This window comes from Lygodium microphyllum, chromosome 14, assembly GCF_053477565.2.
Source record: "Lygodium microphyllum isolate KBCC chromosome 14, Lygodium_microphyllum_v1.1.10, whole genome shotgun sequence".
NCBI classification, from domain to species: Eukaryota; Viridiplantae; Streptophyta; class Polypodiopsida; order Schizaeales; family Lygodiaceae; genus Lygodium; species Lygodium microphyllum.
In genome coordinates, this window is record NC_141148.1 from 95,259,308 (window position 1) to 95,281,753 (window position 22,446).

Sequence of the window (22,446 nt, forward strand, 5' to 3'; positions counted from 1 at the left end):
TGCTGATGGCATCTATCTTGATTGGAGAAGGTTTGCGTCTATAGGGGACCGACCACTAGGACTTCTTCTACTTCAAAAATTGACTTAGCTCCAGAAAGGATAAGATGTACCTCTTCTAGCCTTGTCAAAATCCTGTCACAATCATGAATATGGTTAACTACAAATGTCCTAGAGCCATCTTCGTCAATCTCCTCATTCTTTTCATTGATTTCCCATCCCTTGATAGGTACATCATCAAGAAATGGAAGAGTAAGTTGTGGAATAAAGTCCCTTAAGACTTTGTGCATGGCATTCATCATATGGGCTACGGAGTTTGTTGCACCTTGTGGTAGAGTGCACATGCGGACCAATCCAAGAGGTGTCTTCATTGTGGTAATGTCTCGGCTTTCTAATGAAAGCTGAAATTGGTCATATCCTGAATATAGGTTGCCCATAGAATAAATTTCTCTACCTGCAAAAGCTTCAGCAAACTCATCAACAATTGTACCAGAACCAACATTTCGGATTGTGACATGATTAACAGGCTGTAGATCTTGAATGAATAGTAAAGATCCATTTTTCTTGGGCATGGTAAACCATCGATTTGAGTAGGGCGCTGAAGAAGGTTCTAAAATCTTCATTCTGATCTTTTCATTTAGAAGTTCCAATAATTTGGGCAAATGTGCCCTTGGAACAGAAATAGGCTTGAGGTTCCATGGCACATGTGGGACCGTAAAATGGACCATAGGAGCCACAATATTTGGATCCACACAGCCTATTTCACTTGGTTGAAATGCAAAAGCTTTTTCATGTTTCATTAGTATTTGCATAAAAGAGTGTTTTTCAGCCGATAAACGGAAAGAATTTTCACCTATTTTGAGCTCTTTTATACTTTAAGATGTGAACTTGTGACCAATGTTGGAAGGATCACAAAGACTTGGCTAATTTGCTAGCCTATCAGCCAGCCCTTAACTTTCAAGAGGCAGTGGGACTGCCACAGGTTTGAATTTCTTATCTACCGTCTTGTATTTTTTCTCCACTTTTGCGCTTCAACCTTGTTGAGTAAACCAATGTCTTCCTACTCAACAAATTCTTGAATTGTTTGATAAAAATCCAATGTACATACTTCTATGGATTGATTTTTTGCCTGATTTTCTGCATGAGAAGCTACATATATTTCAACCAATGTGTCAGTAGTAATCAATTTTTAAAAAAAGTCCGAAATATCTTCATTTTTAGCCATCATGTCATAAGTTTTCAGCTCCCTTTTTACATGGCATAAATATTTTCTTTCAGCCTTAGCCATGGCCAGAAAAGACTTATAACAGCCCATACTATTGGCTGTACATACATACAAATTTGCTAGAGACACAGTTTCTGTAGCATAATGAGGTCCAATCTTTTTACATGACGCACTACCATAGCCTCCTTTTATAGTAGTGTAGCCCGAAAACCCTTGAATTCTCGGGCATTAGGAGGCACAGGATAATCACGTAGCCGATCTCTATTTCAATGATGGTTAACATACACAGTAAGAAATTGGACAGCTTGTTCATTATCCTTGCTTTGGATTCGAGCATAGAAAGAGCCATCATTAAGAGATTTTGTTTCCAAGCGGTCTTGAGAAATGTAAGGTTGCCCAAGAATGATAGTGTAACTACAACAGTCTTGAACAAAAAAGTGAAATTTGTCTTTTATCTCTCCAATAGTTACCTGCACATTAGGACATGCAGCATATAACTCTCTAGAAGATTTGTTTGCAGCTCTCATTTGCCATCCTAGATCAACATCTATGGGCCATCCGCCACTTTTATAGAGACTCCTTGCCATGACGTTTATCTCCGAGCCATGGTCTAAGAGTTGTATACATGGTGTTTCTTTTTCTCCAATTTTGATTACTGTCTCCATTGTTGCTCTTGCCCAATGTGTACGGGAGTAGTGACTGCTTGGAATGAACCGAGCCTCTTCCTCCTCATGCATGTGCTGTGGACGGCCTTCTTTTTGACAGGTGGACTGCCCAACTTGTTTGAACCAGCCGACCATTACATTTTCAACTTTCACTTCTTTAATTTTTGCATTCATGTTTTCTTTATCTTCAGCTTCAATTGCTGCAATTAATTCTTTAACTGCTTCAAGATGAATTCCTTGTGAAGTCAGCTTATCTTCATCCTGCACAAAAACTCGAAGAACTTGCAAAAAAACATGCACTGTTCTTCAGCTTCATCACCGATAGATTGTCTTTTCCTTTTGATTACATTAATAATTACATCATGGAATTCACGTTTAGCTATTCCAAGAATTTCACCTAAGGTGAATTCAATTTTGCTTCTTAGAATTCATTCTTCTAGGACTCATTTGAGATTGGTTGCAAATTCTATATCAGACTACAATTTGTAGCCTAGTTGCTTGCCTTTCTTCTTTTCTTTGGTCTTCTTTGTTTGTGGTGCATCTTTCATCTCTTGATCTGGGGTTATATTTTCAGCAAGCTTTGGTTGTTTAGGAGTTCTTCTAGTTACCCGTTTCGGAGGGCCAAAAGAGGAAGGCCCTGGTTCATCTCCTCTTCTTCTCTTTTCTTCAATCAAGACTTCTTTATGATTGACATCAGCCAAATGTGCAAAGGCAAAAAAAGAATCTACCGGTTCTTTACAACCAATTATTCCTCGAATGCACTGACTGGCGTTAGCCAAATATTCTTTGGCTGCTTTACCACATTCCATTTGATCTAGTGCATGTATCCATACTTTAGATTGCACATTAGCTTTACATACTTTCAAACTTGATTTAGTTGGCTCAATTTGCAGCCCATAGGTAGCTACATCAATTGCTTCATAGTCATTCTTTACAGCTAAATCTTCTAATCTTTTCTTCATTCCATCATTGCCAAAATTTGGCTCGAGTGGAAGACCAGTTTCAACTGCATGGATTTTTTTGTCTTTCCAAAAGACGGGCATGCCTAGGACACTCCCTCTTGTCATGTTGTTGGCTGTGGCACCAAATACAACGCCTCTTAAAGCCTTCTCTCATGGGTCTTTGAGTTGATGATCGTCCTCATTCTTCAACTTTGACATCCATCTTCTCTACTTTTGAACTAATTTCTATAAGATTCAAATGAAGGTCACGCATGCTTTTAATAAGTTTATCCATGACATCATTTTTAGAAGGAACAAAAGAAGAAAGAGTTGGTTGATTAGTCAAAGGAATAGGGGATTTTGAAGGTGGAACAAGCTCCATCAATGGAGTTGTTGAAGTTGAAGTAGAGACCAATCTTAGTCGCATCCGCTCTCTTCGAGCAATCATGTTAACTGCATTAGTAACATCTGTCCATGCAGTCTTGTCTTGATTTGGAGGTAGCATCTTCTAGGCAATCAGCAAGCTTTTCTTGTAGAATGGGATCTGTAGCCTTAAGGAATAATTCAATCTTCTAACCTTCCATACTTTGTTGGTCTTTAGCATCAAGTTGTCCAAATTTACTTTCAAATTCACGGTATAGAGCTATTGCAGCTAAACCTTTGTTGGGTTTTTCAACCCATTCACTGAAACATTTCTTCGTCATAAGGCTAGAGTCTTCTAAGAAGAATTCTTCGCGTAGGGCTTTTTTGAATGCAACCCAATCCGCATCCTATTAGAAAAGGCCATGGGTTCTTTCTTGAAGACCATGCTTGACTAGTCTGGAAAAATAACGTCTCCATGCATGTTGCGGTACGCCAAAGAAGAGCATTTTCTCAACATACAAACGAATGAAAACAGAGACATTTTGACTATTAAATTATTTTAATTCATGCCCAACTTCTTCTAGGACCTTGATAGTTGTGCAATCAATCTTCTCTTCTTCTCGCCTTTGTTGTTATTGTTGCAACATTTCGATTTGTTGTTGTTGAGTCTACTACAGTATGCGCACCAATTGTTATAGAGTATCTCGTGAAGAATTCCCCATCTTGGAGTTCTCTTACACCGACCTTCACATCGGGTTTACTAAATCCCACTCTAAGGATAGAGAGAAGGAAAGCATCCCACAATGATGTAGTTGCCCATAAAAGAATCTATTTTTCAAAACAAACACATAAACATGGCAATCAATTAGTAACACCAAAAAATTTTGGATCAACATCAAATATCAATTTGTACCCTCCACATATGACAAATACATAAAATGCAAACACCAATAGGTGAAAAGTCAAGCCCAATGAATAGCATCGACATCAAATATCACAACCCTCTTGTGAGAAGTACATGTGGAAGACTTGATTTATAACTCATTTGCCTTCAATAACCCCCCTCATGCCAACAATTAGACCAAGAAAAAATACTATCATATAAGGGAACCTTTGTGTATATTATTCTTAGATAAATTAATCAACTAAATGAGGAACATATTATTGTCCTTCCCTACACAATTATCTATTGAGAGTTCTAAATATTTTTTGACGTTAGTTCGTATTTTACTTAATTAATAAACTCAATTACTCCAATTTTAAATGCTCTACATAGTCTTGTGACTATCTAATAAACCATGGTTTGCACTTTTCAAATGAGCATTGTCCAATGTGGATATCAAGATAAGCCTCAACATATTATATATCAAAAACTTAATTTGAGTCATCATGCCTGATACTCCATGTACAATTTACATCCCACCTTTTTGTGCAAAGCTTCTTTACAAGGAATACTCAACCCTATGTGCACCACCAATATGTACCCAAAATGCATAAGCATTGGCATCCAAGCTAGTCTTTCTAGCCATAGCTATCTCAAGAGTACCATATCATACTCAACATTAAGTAAACACTATGACCCTACCAATCCCTTCAACTTTGAGGCATTGCACAATCACCATAAGCATACACACATTTGAGAAGTCCCCTAACATTCATCTATGTCCCAATGTTCTAACTAAAATATTGTTCATTGCATTGATTCTAACTAGCGTTTTATAAGAATAAGAATTTTAGAACCATCAAATTCAAAGCAACAAAGAAACCTATTTCTTTGATTTTGAAACTTATAAATGTTTCTTCAAACAACATATTTTTTATAATAAATAACAAGAGTTTTTTTATTTCACTGTTTGCAACCAAAAGGCATCTTTTTTTACAGAAGTGTTGAGCAATCTTAAACATGATGATGATGATGATGAATCGAAGTAGTAGCTCATTAGAATTTTTAGATTTTGGATGAGACTTTCTCGAATTTTGTTTAGTTATTGAACTCTATTACTCTAATGTCTATTCTTGCTTCTAAAGTCCATTACTACAAAACTTCTCATTTATAAGTTGTCTATGACAGATTATGCTCCATTTTGGATTAACACTTTGTCAATCTGTCTTTAAAAGAGAATCTTGTTATTACAACTTGAGCCATTCCATATTATACATGGGTTATTAACATGTTTATCTCAATTTTCTGTGTGATACATACAAATCATAATGCTACTATCTAAACCATAATATAGCTTGTCCAAAGGCTAACTTTGACACGAGTTAATAATGGATCACAAATGTGTAACATATTGCCATCAATTCACTCTCACGTAGTATTAGTCATGCTTAATTAGCCTTTCTTATTTTAAGAGAATGTACCATAGAGATATAAAATCTCTTTCCCTAGTTAAAACTATAAAAAATCCCTTTATAAATAGACTTGCTTTCTTATTATACTCCTTGTTGAAGGAAACTGGAGGAACATGTTTTTATGTTTTGTTTCTTACCATTTCTTGCTGCTATGATCCATTTCACCAAAGTAACATCCACCTCTCTCTCTCTCTCTCTTTATTTATTTATTTATTTGTTTATGAGAAAATCGTACCTACCCAATTATGAACATGTGGCATCCAAGTGTCAGGATACTGTGTTTGAATTGAAGCTTTTAGGAGTCTCAGCAAATGCCTAGGATAGAATTAATGCTAACGGGGTTAGTAAAAAGTGAGGTTTGCTTGCATGCAATCGCACAAAACAAGGCACTCGCAGAGTAAGGAATGAACTGTCAAAACATCTATTAACCAAACTGCGACAAGCCAAAAGATCACTCTCTCTCAATTATGATTCTGGCCACTATTTTTATCCTTGAACCTTATTCCCAATGCCAGACCAGAATTTGCTTCCAACACAGAAACCTGGAGTCTTTTTAGAAACAAAAGCGACTGCCAAACCAGACTCTTTAACTTCAACTTACGAAGGTCACTCAGGAATTCCTCGCTTTACATGCGAGACCGAAACCTTGAAACGTGTGGAGGAAGCCATGTTGTATAGTGAAAAGTGTCGCAAGTTTACATGGTTCAAATGATAAGCGCTTGCCTTGTTTCTGCCTATGCTAAGCAGGGGTGCCTTGAGTGGGTAGCTAAAATATGCTGACATCTTTTTGCTTTACTGTCTCTTTACAAATCCCTTTGATATCACCATTTTGCAAAGCAGTCCCCCCAAAAAAATGATTTAATCTCTTCACATTCAAGGTTCCTATGCCCTTCTCATTTAATCCTTTCTCATTTATACCTTCACATTTATAAACTGTGCCCTTCTGTAACTTCTCTTTGGGCAAAGTTAGAGATGCAATACTCAGTTTCTAGAGTTTCAAGGCAAACTGGTAAGCTATTTCACGTGCGGAGGGCCCTCTAGCACCATAGTATTCCATTTGTGCAAGACTTCCATCAGTGAGGGCAATCAGAACAAGGAACTGTACAGAGCCATTGTGACTTCATTATTGAAACACGGTTTCTCTTTACACCTACCAAATAGCAACTGCCCATTCCATTTTCAACTGATGGAACTTCAGCATCAGCAATATAGCAGCTCCTTTCTCTCACTGGAGCTCATTTCCCATGGATAGCAACCTGCCTTTTGCATGGCAGGTGAAGTTGCAACTTGCAACTGCAATTTTGGCATTTTTCGGCATTATTTCTTGTGTTTTTGAAAAGCTTTCACCAGTAAACTGCTGTGCATACTTTTTATTCATGCATCTTCAACCTTCAGCAAAAATCTCTGCAGGGATCATCTTCAGACTCACTTTGAGAAACCAAATTTTACTTGCGACCTGCTGCCTCCTTCACCGTATTGGTCATTCCATTGCCTTAGCTCGACCATGCTTGCTGCATCAAAAGCTATGGATGTTCCTATCTGCAAAACATGGAGCAGGGACAAACAAAAATGCTCAGTCAGTCAAATCACTGTTCTCAAGCATTGTGGAACAGCAAAAACGATGCAGCCAGTTTAAAAAGTCATTGTCATATAGACCCATTTCACCATTGTCAAATCCTAACCTTGTTTTTTGACTGAATGAAGTCCTCAAAGCATAAAGGCCTGACTGCAGTGCAGTTCATTCCCTGCAATCAAAATTAAGAAATCAGTAGTCACTGGTGTCTTCCTCTTATTACAATCAACTAGAGAGGCAGTAAAACATTCATTGATTTTCTATATCCGCCTTTCCTGATTTCATATTATTCCTTCAGATTCAAAGCACTAACTATGCAGCCAAAAAAAAAAAAAGGTGAAAAGAACCTTTTTGATATTCAGAGGACTTATAAATTCAGATCTGATAAGTCTAGTTACAATTAATGCACTGGTTGAACTTTGAACACACAAAGAACACAAATGACTGAAGTACACAGACTCACTGGGAAGAAGCCTACAGGCGGTATTTGTTCAACCTTTGAGCAATGTATAAAACCCACCCCAGAAAGAAGCCCACCAATTGTAATTTTCAACCTGTTTGGTGGTGTGGATAGGGGGTGGGGGTTTTCAATTTTTATGAATTGATCTTATCAGGTAAGTTGGATGACATATTTTTCATTTTCTTGTGTCTATTCACACATCACACCAAGGATTGCTTTGCACTACCAAATACTGTTCATACTATTGTGTCTCTATTTGAGAGGATTGCTTTGCACTAATAGATACTGTTCATACTGTTGTGTCTCTACTTGAGAGGATCATGTGATATTACTAAGCAATGTGTGAACTGCGAACCTCCTGTGTGCTCCTCACCACAGAAAGTTTTCCTGGGTATGGAAATTGCTTTGCGCTACCAGGTACTGTTCATACTGTCGTGTCTCTCCTTGAGAATGTGCCATTACTAAGCAATGTGCCAATTGCCAACCTCCTCTGTGCTCCTCACCACAGAAAGATTTTCCTACGTATGAAGGTCTCGTCCAATCTCCTCCACAAGTCAGCCAAGAAGGGTGAGGAAATGCCATGTTTATGCAAATGCTCAGCAGCAGCTAGTACACTCTAATCGAGACATCTGGATCCTCCTCCCCAACCTGATATTTCTTATATTTTTCAGGTGGATTAGATACTGGAGATACTGTTGATATGGAAAGAAAGGATCACCCCTGCCCGGTCCCCACCCCCCCCCCCCAAAAACACACACGAAGGACCAGGCAGGCTTACTTGAAAATTCATATTTCCCTTCAGAAAACTGCGATATAGTTGAAGTACTTGACTAAAAACTCTTTTCATTATACAATGCATGGTATGTGCACCTGTTCTTCAGCTCGTAAAAACTCTCGAACTGGTGTGTAGGCTGCAGCAATGCACAGGTTCTGTGCATATCCCAAATACACCATGTAAAATGCATCAGTGAATGGGGAACCACAAGAATGGTGAAACAATAGTTTGATTATAACAATTCCACCTTCAAATCACTGCCTGAGTAGCCCTCAGTTTGAGCTGCCAGTGCACCATAATCAAAAGAGTTGTCCAAATCTTCTTTCGCCAGTATGATGCGTAGTATTTTTTCCCGATTCTCAGCATTTGGGAGGTCAACTAACAATCTGATTAAAAGGCCACAGATGAGATGAGTACAATATAACACGCATTCCCTTTCAAAGGAATGTCCCAGCTTGGATAAAACCTCAAAATGCATATGCCTAAGTGTCCATACTAAGAATGCTATTGAGCTATAAACTATTAAAGCAAACTCCAACAAGAATTGCATGCTTTTGCAGTCCAAGTATCACTAAGAATAGATAAAATACTGGATGTTGATATTAAAAAGACATGCACTATTAGAAAGATCTTCCTGCAAACACACCGTCGTTCTCCACCGCCCCCCCTTTGGGCACCCGCCCTTTTCCCAGCTTTCCAAAACCCCCAGGGGCCAGCCCTTCGCCCACCCTTTTCCACAGCTTTCCAAAACCACCAGAAAATAATGCAACAAAAGCAAAGGGGGGAGGAAACCTTCGAGGTAGCCTGCGAATCACAGCATCATCAAGATCAAAAGGACGGTTTGTAGTGGCGAGGACAAGAATCCGTTCATTATCTTTCGATTCAAGACCATCCCATGCAGCCATGAATTCGTTTTTTATTCTCCTAGTTGCCTCATGTTCAGAAGATCCCCCACGAACTCCAAGCAGGCTGTCAACCTGTTTAATACAGGCAAGCATTTCTGAAGTAAGAGAAACAGTGAAACACACAAGTCTGTTTAAGCAAATTCATATTCACAACAGAATTACCTCATCAATAAAAATAACAACTGGGCATAGCTTTTTAGCAAGTGCGAACAATGCTTTCACAAGTTTCTCATCATCACCGTAGTACTGGGGTCATGGAAAATAAAGCCAGACACTAATTAGTTCATCTTGGGTGTAAGGAAAAGACATTAGCAAACCTTAAGCACACACACATGTAATACAGAAATACCTATGAATTCAGACATAAGGAGTGGTTTCTTTTTACCTTTGAAGTAATGCTAGAGGCCGAAATGTTGATAAAGTTAGCACCAGCTTCTGTAGCTACAGCTTTAGCCAAAAGTGTTTTCCCTGTCCCCGGAGGACCAAACAACAAGACTCCTTTGCAAGGCTGGAAGACAGAAAGAAAAGGGTAGCTCATTTTAACCACATTAAAACAAAGGCTTCCAAACAGCCACCTATGATTGGCAAAAAAAACAGTTCTCCTGAAAAAGAACTGAAGGGCTACTGAACAGTATATTTCTAAGATATTTGATAGATGAGGACTATGCTGCGAAGGATCAGAATTTCTCCTTTTACCTGGAACAAGGGAGCATTGTATAAAGTTCTAGAATGTGATTCTAGTTGCTTTTGTTACAAAAAATAGCAAAAACTATTTTTGCCTGGAGAACTTTAAAGCTTACTTTTAGGGTAGAACATGGCTAAAGAGAACATGCGCATCTATTTGCTAGAAAAAAAAAATCAAAGCATGCCTGTTTAATCATGATGTGCCTTTCCATGTCCAAAACTAATATTTGATAGTCAAATGTAGCAAAGTCAAATACCTATTGGACAAATCCATTGCATATGCATACTCTCCGAGGGGGATGGGAGACGGTACAAGGTGGTTTGGAGACTATAAGGAGATTGTTCTCTCACACACCTCTCTTACAATGAGGAACTTGATCATGTGATAGAATCGTTACGATCTTTACCGGTTGCGCATACATTATACATGAATCTCACCCTTGCAGCCTCTTCCCTTGAAGATGTCATATTACAAGGACAAGGCTTTTGGAGGTGGTTTCGTTGAGAGACATGCATACCTAGACATATACATGCCACACGAGATGCATGTAGCCATCTACTAGCTCAAGGTCTACTCTCATCAGCTCAAGATCAAGATTGAGAGAGCAGCCCACATCCCCAAAGCCAAGTGGATCTGCAGGCTATGCCAAGAGGAGGTAAAGAGCAAGGAGCACTACATCTATAGATATAGAGGCTACAGTACAATCCGGGCTAGATACCTCACACTATTTAGAGAGACCTCCCTTAGACTAGTCATGGAGTCCCCAAACCAGCACTGCTTGGGCCAGCTCTTGGGTGAGATTCAAAAGCTCTGCACATCATTACTACAGGCAAGCACACTGCAAAGAGGGGGTGACAATCACAACTCACTAATTCCTTCTAAACAATGACCACAGACACAACGCCTACAAAGAGAGGGTGACATGCTAGAGAGTTGAGGAGATCAAAGTAGCATGTGGACCATGGGTGGAGGGATACCAAACACAAAGGCTCTATTGATGAATCCCCTCAAGACAAAGTATGCAAAGTCGTACAAAATGTAACAAAGTGAAAGTCTTTTACAAGGCCTAAGTGAATAGCCAATCGAGAGATTTGTAATGCCAAAGCATTGGCTATCAACGAAAGGAAGTGATGTGGTCTTCTATCTCCTCGATGTAGAGTCCAAAGAGTGTATAGGGAAGAGGACATCCATGCTTCACTCCAATGGTGCTAAAGAACACGTCTGAAAGTTCTCCTAGGAATCTCACTTGGCCTATAACACTCTTGTATAGTGCATAGATACCCCAAATCATATCCAATAGGATCCATAGTGTTTGCAACCTCTGCAAAAATCTATCTCATGGGACTATATCAAAGGCTTTGCAGAAATCCACAAAGCAACAATAAAGTCTCTTCTTTCTCACTTTTCCATGCCCAATCGTGCCTCTTAGGGTAAAGATGTGGTCAAGTGTAGAGAACCCCCATCTTGATCAAACATGTCGTGCTCTCTCTACAGTTTTCATGGAAGGAGACTTCAGAGGCTAGGCTTGCACGGGCATATGCAGCTTTGCGTACTCTAGAGCGGCAATGTGCACACATACAGTTTCAAGAGCCTCGTACCAAATTGTGGCTTTTTGACACTTTGGTTACACCCACACTACTCTATGGGGCAGCCATTTGGGACCCAAGCCTTTATCATACTAGAGGATGCCACTTATGGACTGTGATGAACCAGAAGCACAACATTATGATGGCTGGGAACACATGGAAAGACCGCTGGTCATGATGATAGCACGTATGATAAGGACAAAAGCCTCAATACCACAGGAGAACATCCGGGCAGAATTAGGCGCTGCACCCTTGTTAGTTGAGGCATTATTCCAAGCAATTACTTTCCTCCAGAGGATATGGCAACTCCCTAAAGACTGATATCCTAGACTAGCGCCGGAGTCTTCAAGACAGCTTGCAGCTGAGGGAGATAGACAGTGTTGGTATGCACATATGAGCACATGGCTGAATTTACATGGCATGAGTACAGATAGACTACCATCGTTTGATTACAGCCTTGACTGCCCTACTTTGAGCCTCAGTAGTGCAGAGCTAAATAGTGTGATCAGGGAAAACATCACTAAAGTGGAGAAAGAAAGGACTTGGTCCAAGTCCCCCTTTCCCATTAGGCACGAAAATGGCACAATACCAATGTCACTTCTTGCAACTTTCTCATGACAGCTTCATAGTGAGGCTGAGATGCATGGATGCTCAACTTTCCCATGGACTCCAAGTTGCTATTGGTCAAATCCGCACCTCATCGCATCAGCCGATGATTGAGACAGGTCGATGGAGCCATATTGCAGCCAATGAGAGGATGTGCCAGCTTTGTGGATGGGAGCCAAAGATTGAGAAGCACTACATTTGTAGATGTATTGTACACTATGATATCCGAGGCCGCTATCATTGCCTCTTTAAGGAGGGCTTTGGACCACTAAGATGGGTGATGGACTATGAGGACCAAAGATGTTTGGGCCTTTTCTTGCTGGAGCTCCAAAGATGCAAAGCATTATTGTTACAAGATAGGAGGCGACCCCACCATCATCCACCCCTCTAGAGAGCAGTTACAAACTACTTCAACGTAGCTGAACCCCCAGTCGCGACCAACCTAGACACTACATCTCCTACTGATAGGCGTTGCCGAGATATAGCATCACGAGGCATCACAGTTGACAGAGCTACAACACTACGCAGAGCACAACTCCCTAGAGTACCTACTCGACAACATAGGCGTGCCCTTATGCGCCACATTCGCATCACGATTGCTCGTTACAGAGGCAGATTGACACAATGACTAAGTCAGAGGTAGCTTGCAAAGTCTTGGTGGATTCCATAGACTAAGGGGGAGATACCCTACACTCTTGATCTTTTTAAACTTAGTTTTTACCAAATTTTCAGTTTCCATTATTCTAATTCCAATATACCATGTAAACTTACACATAAATTTTATCTCTTCTTATCTGATGAGAGATGATGACACCAGTTGTATTGGTTATGGTCTCATAGGCCACTCTGGCCTTTTAGAGAAGTTAATAGATCTTTCTTTTCGTTCTACATAGGCATTCGATTCTGTCTCCATTGCTCCTCCATATATCTTGGCCAATGTGTGGCCCACCATGATGGTTCTATAGCTACCACCATCTAGGGGATCTCCAAACTCGTGGACACTAGATAGACATGATGGTATGCATGGCTCTATCAAACGTAAAGGCAAGGAGAAGAGTCAAAATGTGCGCTGCATAAATGAAGTGCTCACTCTATATACCTGTGTATCCATCCATTGTCCATGTTGTAGGCACTCTATCACTCTCCTTACCATATCATGTGTCAAGAAAGTGGATGAGACAGGACAAGGCTCTAATAGGGGTGAGAAATCAATGGCTAGTGTGGTACATCATATAGTCTCTCTACCTAGAGGTGTAGTGTGTCATATCTTCAAGTCCTTGATGGGCGTAGAGTGTCATGGCTCCTATAGTCTATAGCAGTAACATCTTTGCTCATGAATAAGTAATATAGATCCCAATACCGTGCCTCCTCATATGCCTATATTTCACTTTGAGTCAAGATCCTCACATCTACTTGCAAGCCCCCTCCTCTATAATAGACCGTAGCCCTCTCAAGATCCAAAGATGTCTATACAGCTCCATGCACTCATCATTGTATCTCCTATCCTGGGGCATGGTCCCAAGTCATGTAAGTCTACTTGTGTGTGTGGAGTGTAGGAAGCTTTGGAGAGAAGCTAAGTGCAAGATGAAGGTGAGCTAGGAGGTAAGAATACTCAAACTATGTGAGTCCGTTACAAAAGTGATGATTGTATATCTCACCTTCTATTTGTGTGTGAAATAGAAAGTGGTGGGTTGGGTGGGAGCCATCGTTGGAATCTGTGGGGATAGGAAGGTCGACATGGCAAGGGACAAGTACGTATGATCAACTCCAATCAGGGAAAGGGGGATGGTGAGGGAACTAACTAGCTCCATCATCTCAATGGAGCCTAGTATGTAATTGACTGTGCTCAAACCAGTGGGCTTGAAGGAACTCTAGTAGGCACTCACCATATCAAGTGTTATCTCCTCCACTCCCAACTTATACCATGCCTATGCATGCATCCTCTACATCCATCACCTATAGGTGCCCTAGATCCTCAAAACCATCTATGTCACATTGTTGATCTCCATCCTCGCATTAAAATCTTCTCTAAGAGAATCTCTCCCAGTTTGGAATAGTATACAATCTCATCTAAAGCATCTATAAAAGGGGACTCCCCCTTTGCTCCTCCATCAGTCTCTCACTCCTGCTACCGAGGCTCCCCGGCAGCATATCTCGATTCCCTCAGGGAAAAGTAATAGAGCATAACATATAGCATCCCATCTTAGAAGACCTCTACTTTGATCCACATATATCACACATGAGGGTTCCATATCACGATGCAGTCTAATCAATATTGTCACTCCTCTTGACCCTCGGATGGTGCCCTAATGTCTCATTTCTCCATTCTTCAAGTTCATTCTAAGTTTTGTGACTTTGTCTAATAAACAGCGCCACACCTGGTTAATGTTGTTGTCCATGGTTTGTTTTGCATTAGTAAACAGCATTTTAGTGCTTTCTCAAGGGTGTTCACCTTGGCATCCATGTTCATCATCGTGTCACCTGTGTGTAATAATTCTAATCAGTATTTATTGGATTCAGGTGTGGAGGTACATTTTCAAGCAATAGAAGGTGTGTGGCTAACATAATGTGCCAGATTGGGCACACAGTATAGAAAGTAGGGCAAATGCTACAAGAATGATGGGAGGACCTGCAAACTATGGTAGGGAATACCTGTTAAGCAAAAGTGAAAGTAGCATCAAGCCTCATATGGGCATGTTAAAGGTGGCGATAGTTAGTGGCATTCAAAGCAAGGGCCACCAATGGTGCATTAATGAGCCGATGGGTATAGGAGTAGTTAAGATCATTGGCATGGCGCATGAATGGAGAGAATATCACAATAGATAGCAAGCTATATAAGGGAGAGACCTGCCCAAGAAAAAAGTGAGAGGGATCAAGCTCGACTATTGGATTTTCTATGTGTCCCTTCAACCAACCATCCTAAGTGCTATAATAGTGGCAAAGATGTCTCTTTTGTCCTAAGTCATGACTCTTGGCAGTAGTACTGCCCTCATCTTTGTATTAGTGGTCATTTTTGAGTTTATGAGATTCTGTTGTCCCTCTTGAGTATTTCATCACTATCATTTTCATCTAGCCCTTGACCAAACTAGCTTCAACTGTCACCCAATGATGATCCCTAACAAATATGATCATTCTGGTTAACAAAAGTATCCTTCAAACACACCCAGTCCGTGAGTCCTCAATGTTGCCTTGGGCGAGTCTAGGGATAGACTGCCAATCTTGCAAATGCAAAGAAAGCATGTCCTAGAAACCAACATATCCATAGGGGATCCAAAAGATCCATCGGAAATGCGAAAGGACATCAAGACACCTCATCTCAAAAGTGTAACATCAACAATCGAAACTATTCCTACTCATGCCATCCAACTAAACCTAGTGTGATCATCTTGTTGTCCTTCCCAAAAGACTAGCATAGAAACAATCAACAATTTGTCCTACAAAGAGTTGGCATACAATCGATTTTGATGCCAAAATCACCTTCTAAAACACCACCTTTCATGAGCACACCAAATGAGGTAATAGAAGAGAAGATGGTACAATAACTAGCTGATCAGTGTTGAGCACATGCCACTAGGAGCACAGGATTCTAGTGTTCCCATGCACAACGCCCCGGTCCTAAAGAAAATAGCAAGCAATAGAGACCCAAAGTTGCTCTCTTATATGAAGATAATTGAGTTAAATGGCAATATTTACATCAGACCATTAGGTCAACTAAGAAAAACAGAACAAACATAAATCAAGCTGAAAGGCCTCTAAGACCATAACACACAAATATCACACAAAAAGGACAGCCGGAGTGGAGCAAACAATATCCAACCAAGAAGTAGCAATGTCAAGAAGAACCATGTCAACTAAAACCATAGAGGAGATCTGCCATAACAATAAACCATGAACACCGGCCACATGACCATGGATACCGGAGGTAGAATAAAAAATAAAGACATTCCAAGTATGCCAAATATGCCACACAGCTGTCCATCTAAGAAAACAAAAAAGGCAAGAATGATCTAATTGCAAGGCGGACATAGAAGACATCATTAACATGATCCACGAACGAACTAATATCCACTGCTAAGTCACTGAGGACCACACACGAAAAACAAAACTCCAACTCTATCAAGCAGCAGGGCAAGAGACGAAGAGATGAAGCAATGTCTCATCGCATGTAGTGCAAAATACACAGTGACCATAGGAGATCTTATGAGCATGCAAGACGTCCCCAGTTGGAAGACCCCCAATAAGCAACCTCCACATGAAAACTTTACCTTGATGAGGAGCCTTAGACTTCCAGAGTTGAAGAAATCTTTCCTGCCACTTTTTTTGCTATCCTGAATATGCCATATTTTATTGGCCTTTCCAATGGCCCATCTCTTGACCTCGACCATCTAATGATAGATCTAATTAGCTGACATGTTCTCATAAATCATCAAGTAGCACAAACATCCAATCCCAACAAGGAGACCAGAGTTGTAAAGCAGACAATGGAGAGTATCTCGAAAGCTACTCTTGTAAGGATGACCAAATGTCATGATAGCCATGAGGCACCCGAGAGAACTGACGAATGCGCCGAAAAGAATAAAGATGAGGCTGCCCAGGAACGACACCATCATGAACTGTCTACAACTCCAAGCGAGCCATCCAATTAAACTTATCTCACTGCATGTCTTTATCAAGCCAGTCCAACAACCTGGAGATAGTTAGCACTTCTCCTTGCAGCAAATTCTTCTTCTTATGAAGATCAAGAGGGTGCCAAACAATGAAACACAAAATTTCTTACTAAGATGCAATCAAATGAGAAAGGATAAAAGACTAGAAGACCTTAATAGGCCTCTGGAATTCAAAACATGCCACCAAAAAACTTGAATAACCGTGCGACTATGCGAGATACTAGTCTTTTCAATGAAAAATTTTTCAATATCTGTCCAAGGATGACTATGCACACATAAAGCCTGCAAAAGTAAAAATTTCAAAGCAACCATATGGAAACTAACATCGAATAAAGCTACTTCCCCCATCCTTTTAGGAGTAGTTACATGCTACCAAGAAATCCATAATTGGCCCAAATGATTCCTTTTTTTTTTCCACAACATGAACCGGATAGGTTGAACCAATTCCAAAAGAGACTTCTTAGTTCAAGGAACTAAGGGTAGAAAAAACAAGGTCATACTAATCATGATGCATTGAGCAACTTTAAGTCTCACATCAAGAGGTCAGCCTTGAGATTTCCAGTACATAAACCAATCATGTATACGGGATGAATCCAATCAAGCAAGGCGGGAAGCGCTACATCCACACCAATAGGATAACCCAAGTATCAGATAATATCTCCTTTAGAAATCACAACTCCTTGCCAACCCAAAGCTTGCAAATCACTCTCCGTATAAGAAATCAATGTAGATTTTTAGGCATTAATATGAAGTCCTGAAGTTAAAGCAAAGAGATTCCACGTAGCCATTGCCCAACTTGCATTAGTCCATTAGCCTTGAGAAACCTAAAGGAATCATCAGCCAAAGATTGACCCAAAAGTTGGGCACCACTGGGAAGAGACAAACCAACAATCTCGCCTTGATCAACCAACTTATCCAACAAAGAGAGCATTGGGTAAATGACCAAGGCAAATAGCAAAGGACTACGAGGGCAGCCTTTTCAAAGAGAACAAGACAAGGCAATTTCATCAGTGATCCCCCCATTTAGTACAATGCATGCCACAGCACCCTGACTAATAGTATCAACAAGAGAAGTCATGCGAGGACCAAAGCCTATGGTAGACATCAGCTGTCGCAAAACAACTGACATGATCAAATACCTTTTCAAGATCAAGCTGAAGCATAACAACCTGCTGACCAAAGACTTTGGCATAATCAATCCCCAATTGAACATTCAAAATGTTATGCATGATATTACGTCCCTTAATGAAACCATATTGACGTAAATGAACCAAGTGCGGGAATACTTTCTGCAATCTATTGGCAATGATTTTAGAAAAGATTTTACACAAAGAACCCATGACAGAAATGTGTCTCCATTGTTTCAAGGAAGTCAGAGAAGGAACCTTGGGCAACAACTGAATTACTGCAATCTTCCAATCTGAAGACATCGAACCAAAATTCCAAACTTGCTGATACAAGAGAGTTAATGGGTCCTTAAGCTGCTCAACATCGGCTGAAAACAGCTCATTAGGAAGCCCATCCTAGCCAAGGCTTTTCCTACATGGTAAATGGGACAGTACATCCTCTACTTCAGCCTCTGAGATACCAACCTCTATCAAATTACCACATTTAAGCTTAACCTGACTACTAACCAAGTCACAAATATATTGACGAGCACAGAAAACAAAATCAAAAAGAATCTCTTGTGGACCCAACAAAGATTTATAATAGTCAATGCACATTTGAATAATGGAGACATGTTCAATAACCATATCACCTTGGCTCATCCAGCTAACGCACAATATTTTCCCAAACATATTTTTGGTGTAAAAGCTCATGAGATTAATAGTTATTATTAAGCAAAGCTTTCGCTCGGGCCAGCAATCTCTCTCTCTCTCTCTCTCTCTCTCTCTCTCTCTCTCTCTCTCTCTCTCTCTCTCTCTCTCTCTCTCTCTCTCTCTCTCTCTCTCTCATATTCCAATCTACCATGTAGATCTACACATAAATTTCATCTCTTCTTCAAAGATAATGATACCAGTTGTATTGGTTATGGTCTCATAAGCCATTCTGGCCTGTTAGAGACGTTAATCTCTCTCTCTCTCTCTCTCTCTTTTTCGTAAAAGGTAATTATATTAATTACGAAAAAAATACAAGATTACTTGATTACAAGATACATGACGACAATCTAAGCCATCATGTGAAGAGGTTCTAAGTACTACAAGTTACAATGTCATGGCAAGGACGCGGAGGAAATTGCCATATGCCAGGGACGGAAGTCCTCCGTAGAGAGCAAATCAGAACGATGGAGAAGAGCTAACTGCCAATACAAGAGGCCCTTAAGCCTCACAATATGCCGCTGAACATTATAGGCGGAGTCAAACAGAAAAGCATTCCGAATGGTCCAGTTATGCCAGCAGCCCCAATATCGAAGAAAGTGATACATGAGCTTCATATGTGGCTGTGCGGGAGTAGGGTATTTGGGCTGGCCAAAAACCCAATCAAAGGGGCGCAGGGTGATACCAACCACCCCTCACCAAACAGCCGACAAAAATAACCAGACTTTCTTAGCGACGGGGCAAGAAATAAATCGGTGGCGGGCGGATTCCATAGTAGTGGTGCAAAAGAAACAGGTGCCATTGGAGATTCGTCGCTTGGAAAGAGCCAAAGCAAGCGGAAGACCACCAATCATCACTCTCCAAAGAAAGACTTTATATTTAAAGGGTGTCTTGTTCAACCAGCCCTCCATCACAGTTGCCCTCCACCATGACCGGGATTTACGCAATCCCCATAAAGCATTCGCTTTAGTAACTAGCCATTGATGATCTTTAATCAGAAGATGATACACTTGGTTAGCAGAAGCTTTGCTCAAATTCAGCCTGCCTTGTAGGACCCAATCCTGCCAGGGATGATCCGAAGCAAGGGCAGGAAAGGGTTGTCTGCTCTGGAGCACCGTCAAAAGCTGTTCCCATAAAGGCCTATATCCACGAGGGATCCTGAAAAGCCTCCTAGCTGTACGAAACGATATAAGCACATTGCGACTGGCAAGGGTGGTATCCGCAACCGAAGATAAGCCCAAACGTGCCATCCGGTTGAATTGTGGTCTAAGCTCATGTTTACCTTCCCACGAAAGTAAACGCGAGACTGCCAGTAATTCCAATTGAAAAGAGTTAGTAGCTAAGCGATCCTCCGTTGGATGCCACTGAGCCTTTTGAAGGACGTGTTTCCAGGAACATACCAAATGAGTAAGCAGCGATGAAGAAGAACTGGAGAACCGCGAATCAGCATTAAGAACATGCCACCAAGAACTCCAGATTTGGGTATTGCCATGCAGAAGCCCATGGCCCTCAAGGAAATAACGGGCTATAGCGACCCACGGATGATGATCCGAGCACATGGCGCGGAAAAGAGACCAACGGAGTGCCTGCATGTGAGTTTGGGCATCTAAAATAGCTCCGCCACCCATGCGTTTGGGGGTGCACGCATGCGACCACGAGATCCAGGAAATACCTGCATGCAATGAGTCCTTCTTCCATAGCATGAAGCGAATAGACTGAGTAAGAGCATTCAGAGTCGTAGTAGTCCAGGGCAACAATGGCAAGAAATATGTGAGCATTGGCAACATAATTATCTGGGCTACTTTGAGACGAACATGGAAGGGCCAGGCCTGAGACTTCCAATACATAAACTTAGCCACCATTTTCTGAGAAATCCACTGCAGAAGCTACTTTGGGGAAACATCAACACCCAAAGGGTATCCAAGATGCCTGACAATGGAGCCACGAGAAACAACCAGACCCTGCCAGTCCAAGGACTGCAAATCCGACTCCGTGCAGCTTAGAATGGCTGATTTGAGGGCATTTATACGAAGGCCTGACGCCTGACCAAAGAGACCCCAAACATCCAATGCTTTTCGAAGGTTATCCTTGTCCGCACGCAAAATCATAAAGGTATCATCCGCCAGGGATTGGCTAATGAAGTGTTGTCCTGTAGGAAGCGACAGTCCGGCCAACTGAGAAGAGGCGGCCATATGAGATAACATGGAAAGGACTGGATGTGTCGCAAGGGCAAAGAATAGAGGGCCCAAAGGGCACCCCTGTCTGACAGAACGGGCAAGGATAAATGGCTCAGTAACACCTCGGTTCAGCATGACTCGCGAAGACGCCGCAGCACTAATGGTGTAGATTAGACGAGACATCCAAGCACCAAAGCCCATAGCAGACATAAGTTCAGCAACGAAAGACCAGTCCAGATAGTCAAAAGCCTTTTCCAGGTCCAGTTGAATCAGTACTACCTCCTGATTAGAATACCTGGCATAATCAATTGCCAATTGAGCATTCAAAACATTGTGCAGAATATTTCGGCCCTTAATGACACCATACTGGAGAGGGTGCACAAGGGCAGGGAGATGCTTATGGAGCCAATTCGCCATTACTTTGGAAAAGATTTTGTACATTGAACCCATCAAAGAAATTGGGCGCCACTGTGTCAACTTAGATGGCGAAGGAACTTTTGGAAGCAGTTTAATAAGTCCTTGTTTCCATGAGGAAGGCATGATCCCCGTTTCCCACACTTGCTGAAACAAAGCCTGCAATGGTTTCGCCAGTTGGGTAGCGAAAGCTTCAAAAAACTCATTGGTGAGACCAGGTGGAGAAGCGAAACCGAGAAGGTCACGGAAATAATTCCTGCACATATGCACAATAGTCTGTGGATCCAGGATAAGGTGGCCTTCTGCATCCTCGAGTCTGGTCATATTCTCTCGAGCAAGAGAGGCGTGGAGAGCTCGAAAGAACTTATGGGTCTGACATGCACTATCTTGCAAAGTCTTTGTCAGATGTTGCAATTTGGCCTGCTGATACGATTTTAACTGGAATTCTTTAATAAGATCGGCCACCCGCATGGCCAGGGCAAGCAGAAATGCATCATCCGGAGTGTCCACCAGCAGAGAGCGAACCAAAACCAGCAGGTCCTCCGCTGCCTGTCGACGGCGCCGACAAAGAGAGGCATGATAGATCCCATACTGCCGAGCAACCCGCTGCACATTAGAGAGCAATCTTTCAAATGACGCAGTGCCCTGAGAGGAAAAGTCCAAGAAGAATCTGTCAAGCAATTGCTGCATATAGCCCTGAAAAATTGCATGCTTCAAGTAGGACGAGTTGAAACGCAAAGGGAGTCTCTCCAGAAATTGCTTGAAAGGTGCAATGGGTTGTGCAAGCAACTCGAACTGCAGAGGGAAATGGTCCAACAAGGCATATTGCTGCAACACTTTTATTTCGAGCATCTCAGGAAGAAAATCATCATTCTGCATGATATATATACGGTCCAACCGCAACCATGTTGTTGCATACTGGGCCGAATGGAAAGTAAACCCTGTAGAAGACGGGTGTAGCCACGACCAAAGATCTTGCGTAAGAACAGCAAGAGCCAACTCATGCCACATACGACTTTCCGGCGCATCCATTACCGAGTGCTCCGATGTGGACTGGGAAGAATCAACACACATATTGAAATCCCCCATGAAGAAGCCCCGTCTACCAAGTGACAAGGAAGTCTGCAAGGTCTGCCAAAGCTCCCGGCAAGATAACGAATCATTCGGAGCATAGAGGCCAAGTAACCATAAGATTTCCCCTTCGAATAAAATTTCAACCACCAAAAAGCGGCCAT

At 41.3% G+C, this 22,446-nt stretch overlaps 1 protein-coding gene across 3 annotated transcripts in view; it reads right to left on the reverse strand.

Moving 5' to 3' along the window:
- Nucleotides 1–6,191: 6,191 nt before the first annotated feature.
- Nucleotides 6,192–22,446, reverse strand: part of LOC148025873 (uncharacterized) — a 111,041-nt gene continuing 94,786 nt past the window's right edge. For 2 of the 3 annotated variants that reach the window (XM_087693129.1, XM_087693131.1), the window contains 7 exons: nt 9,645–9,767; nt 9,422–9,505; nt 9,147–9,331; nt 8,602–8,740; nt 8,450–8,509; nt 7,229–7,291; nt 6,192–7,085 (listed from right to left, as the gene is read on the reverse strand). In XM_087693129.1, the coding sequence (XP_087549255.1) occupies nt 6,972–7,085; nt 7,229–7,291; nt 8,450–8,509; nt 8,602–8,740; nt 9,147–9,331; nt 9,422–9,505; nt 9,645–9,767 (768 nt within the window). In that variant the 3' untranslated portion in view covers nt 6,192–6,971. The remainder of the gene's footprint in view (nt 7,086–7,228; nt 7,292–8,449; nt 8,510–8,601; nt 8,741–9,146; nt 9,332–9,421; nt 9,506–9,644; nt 9,768–22,446) is intronic. The other variant, XM_087693130.1, reaches the window with a different exon arrangement.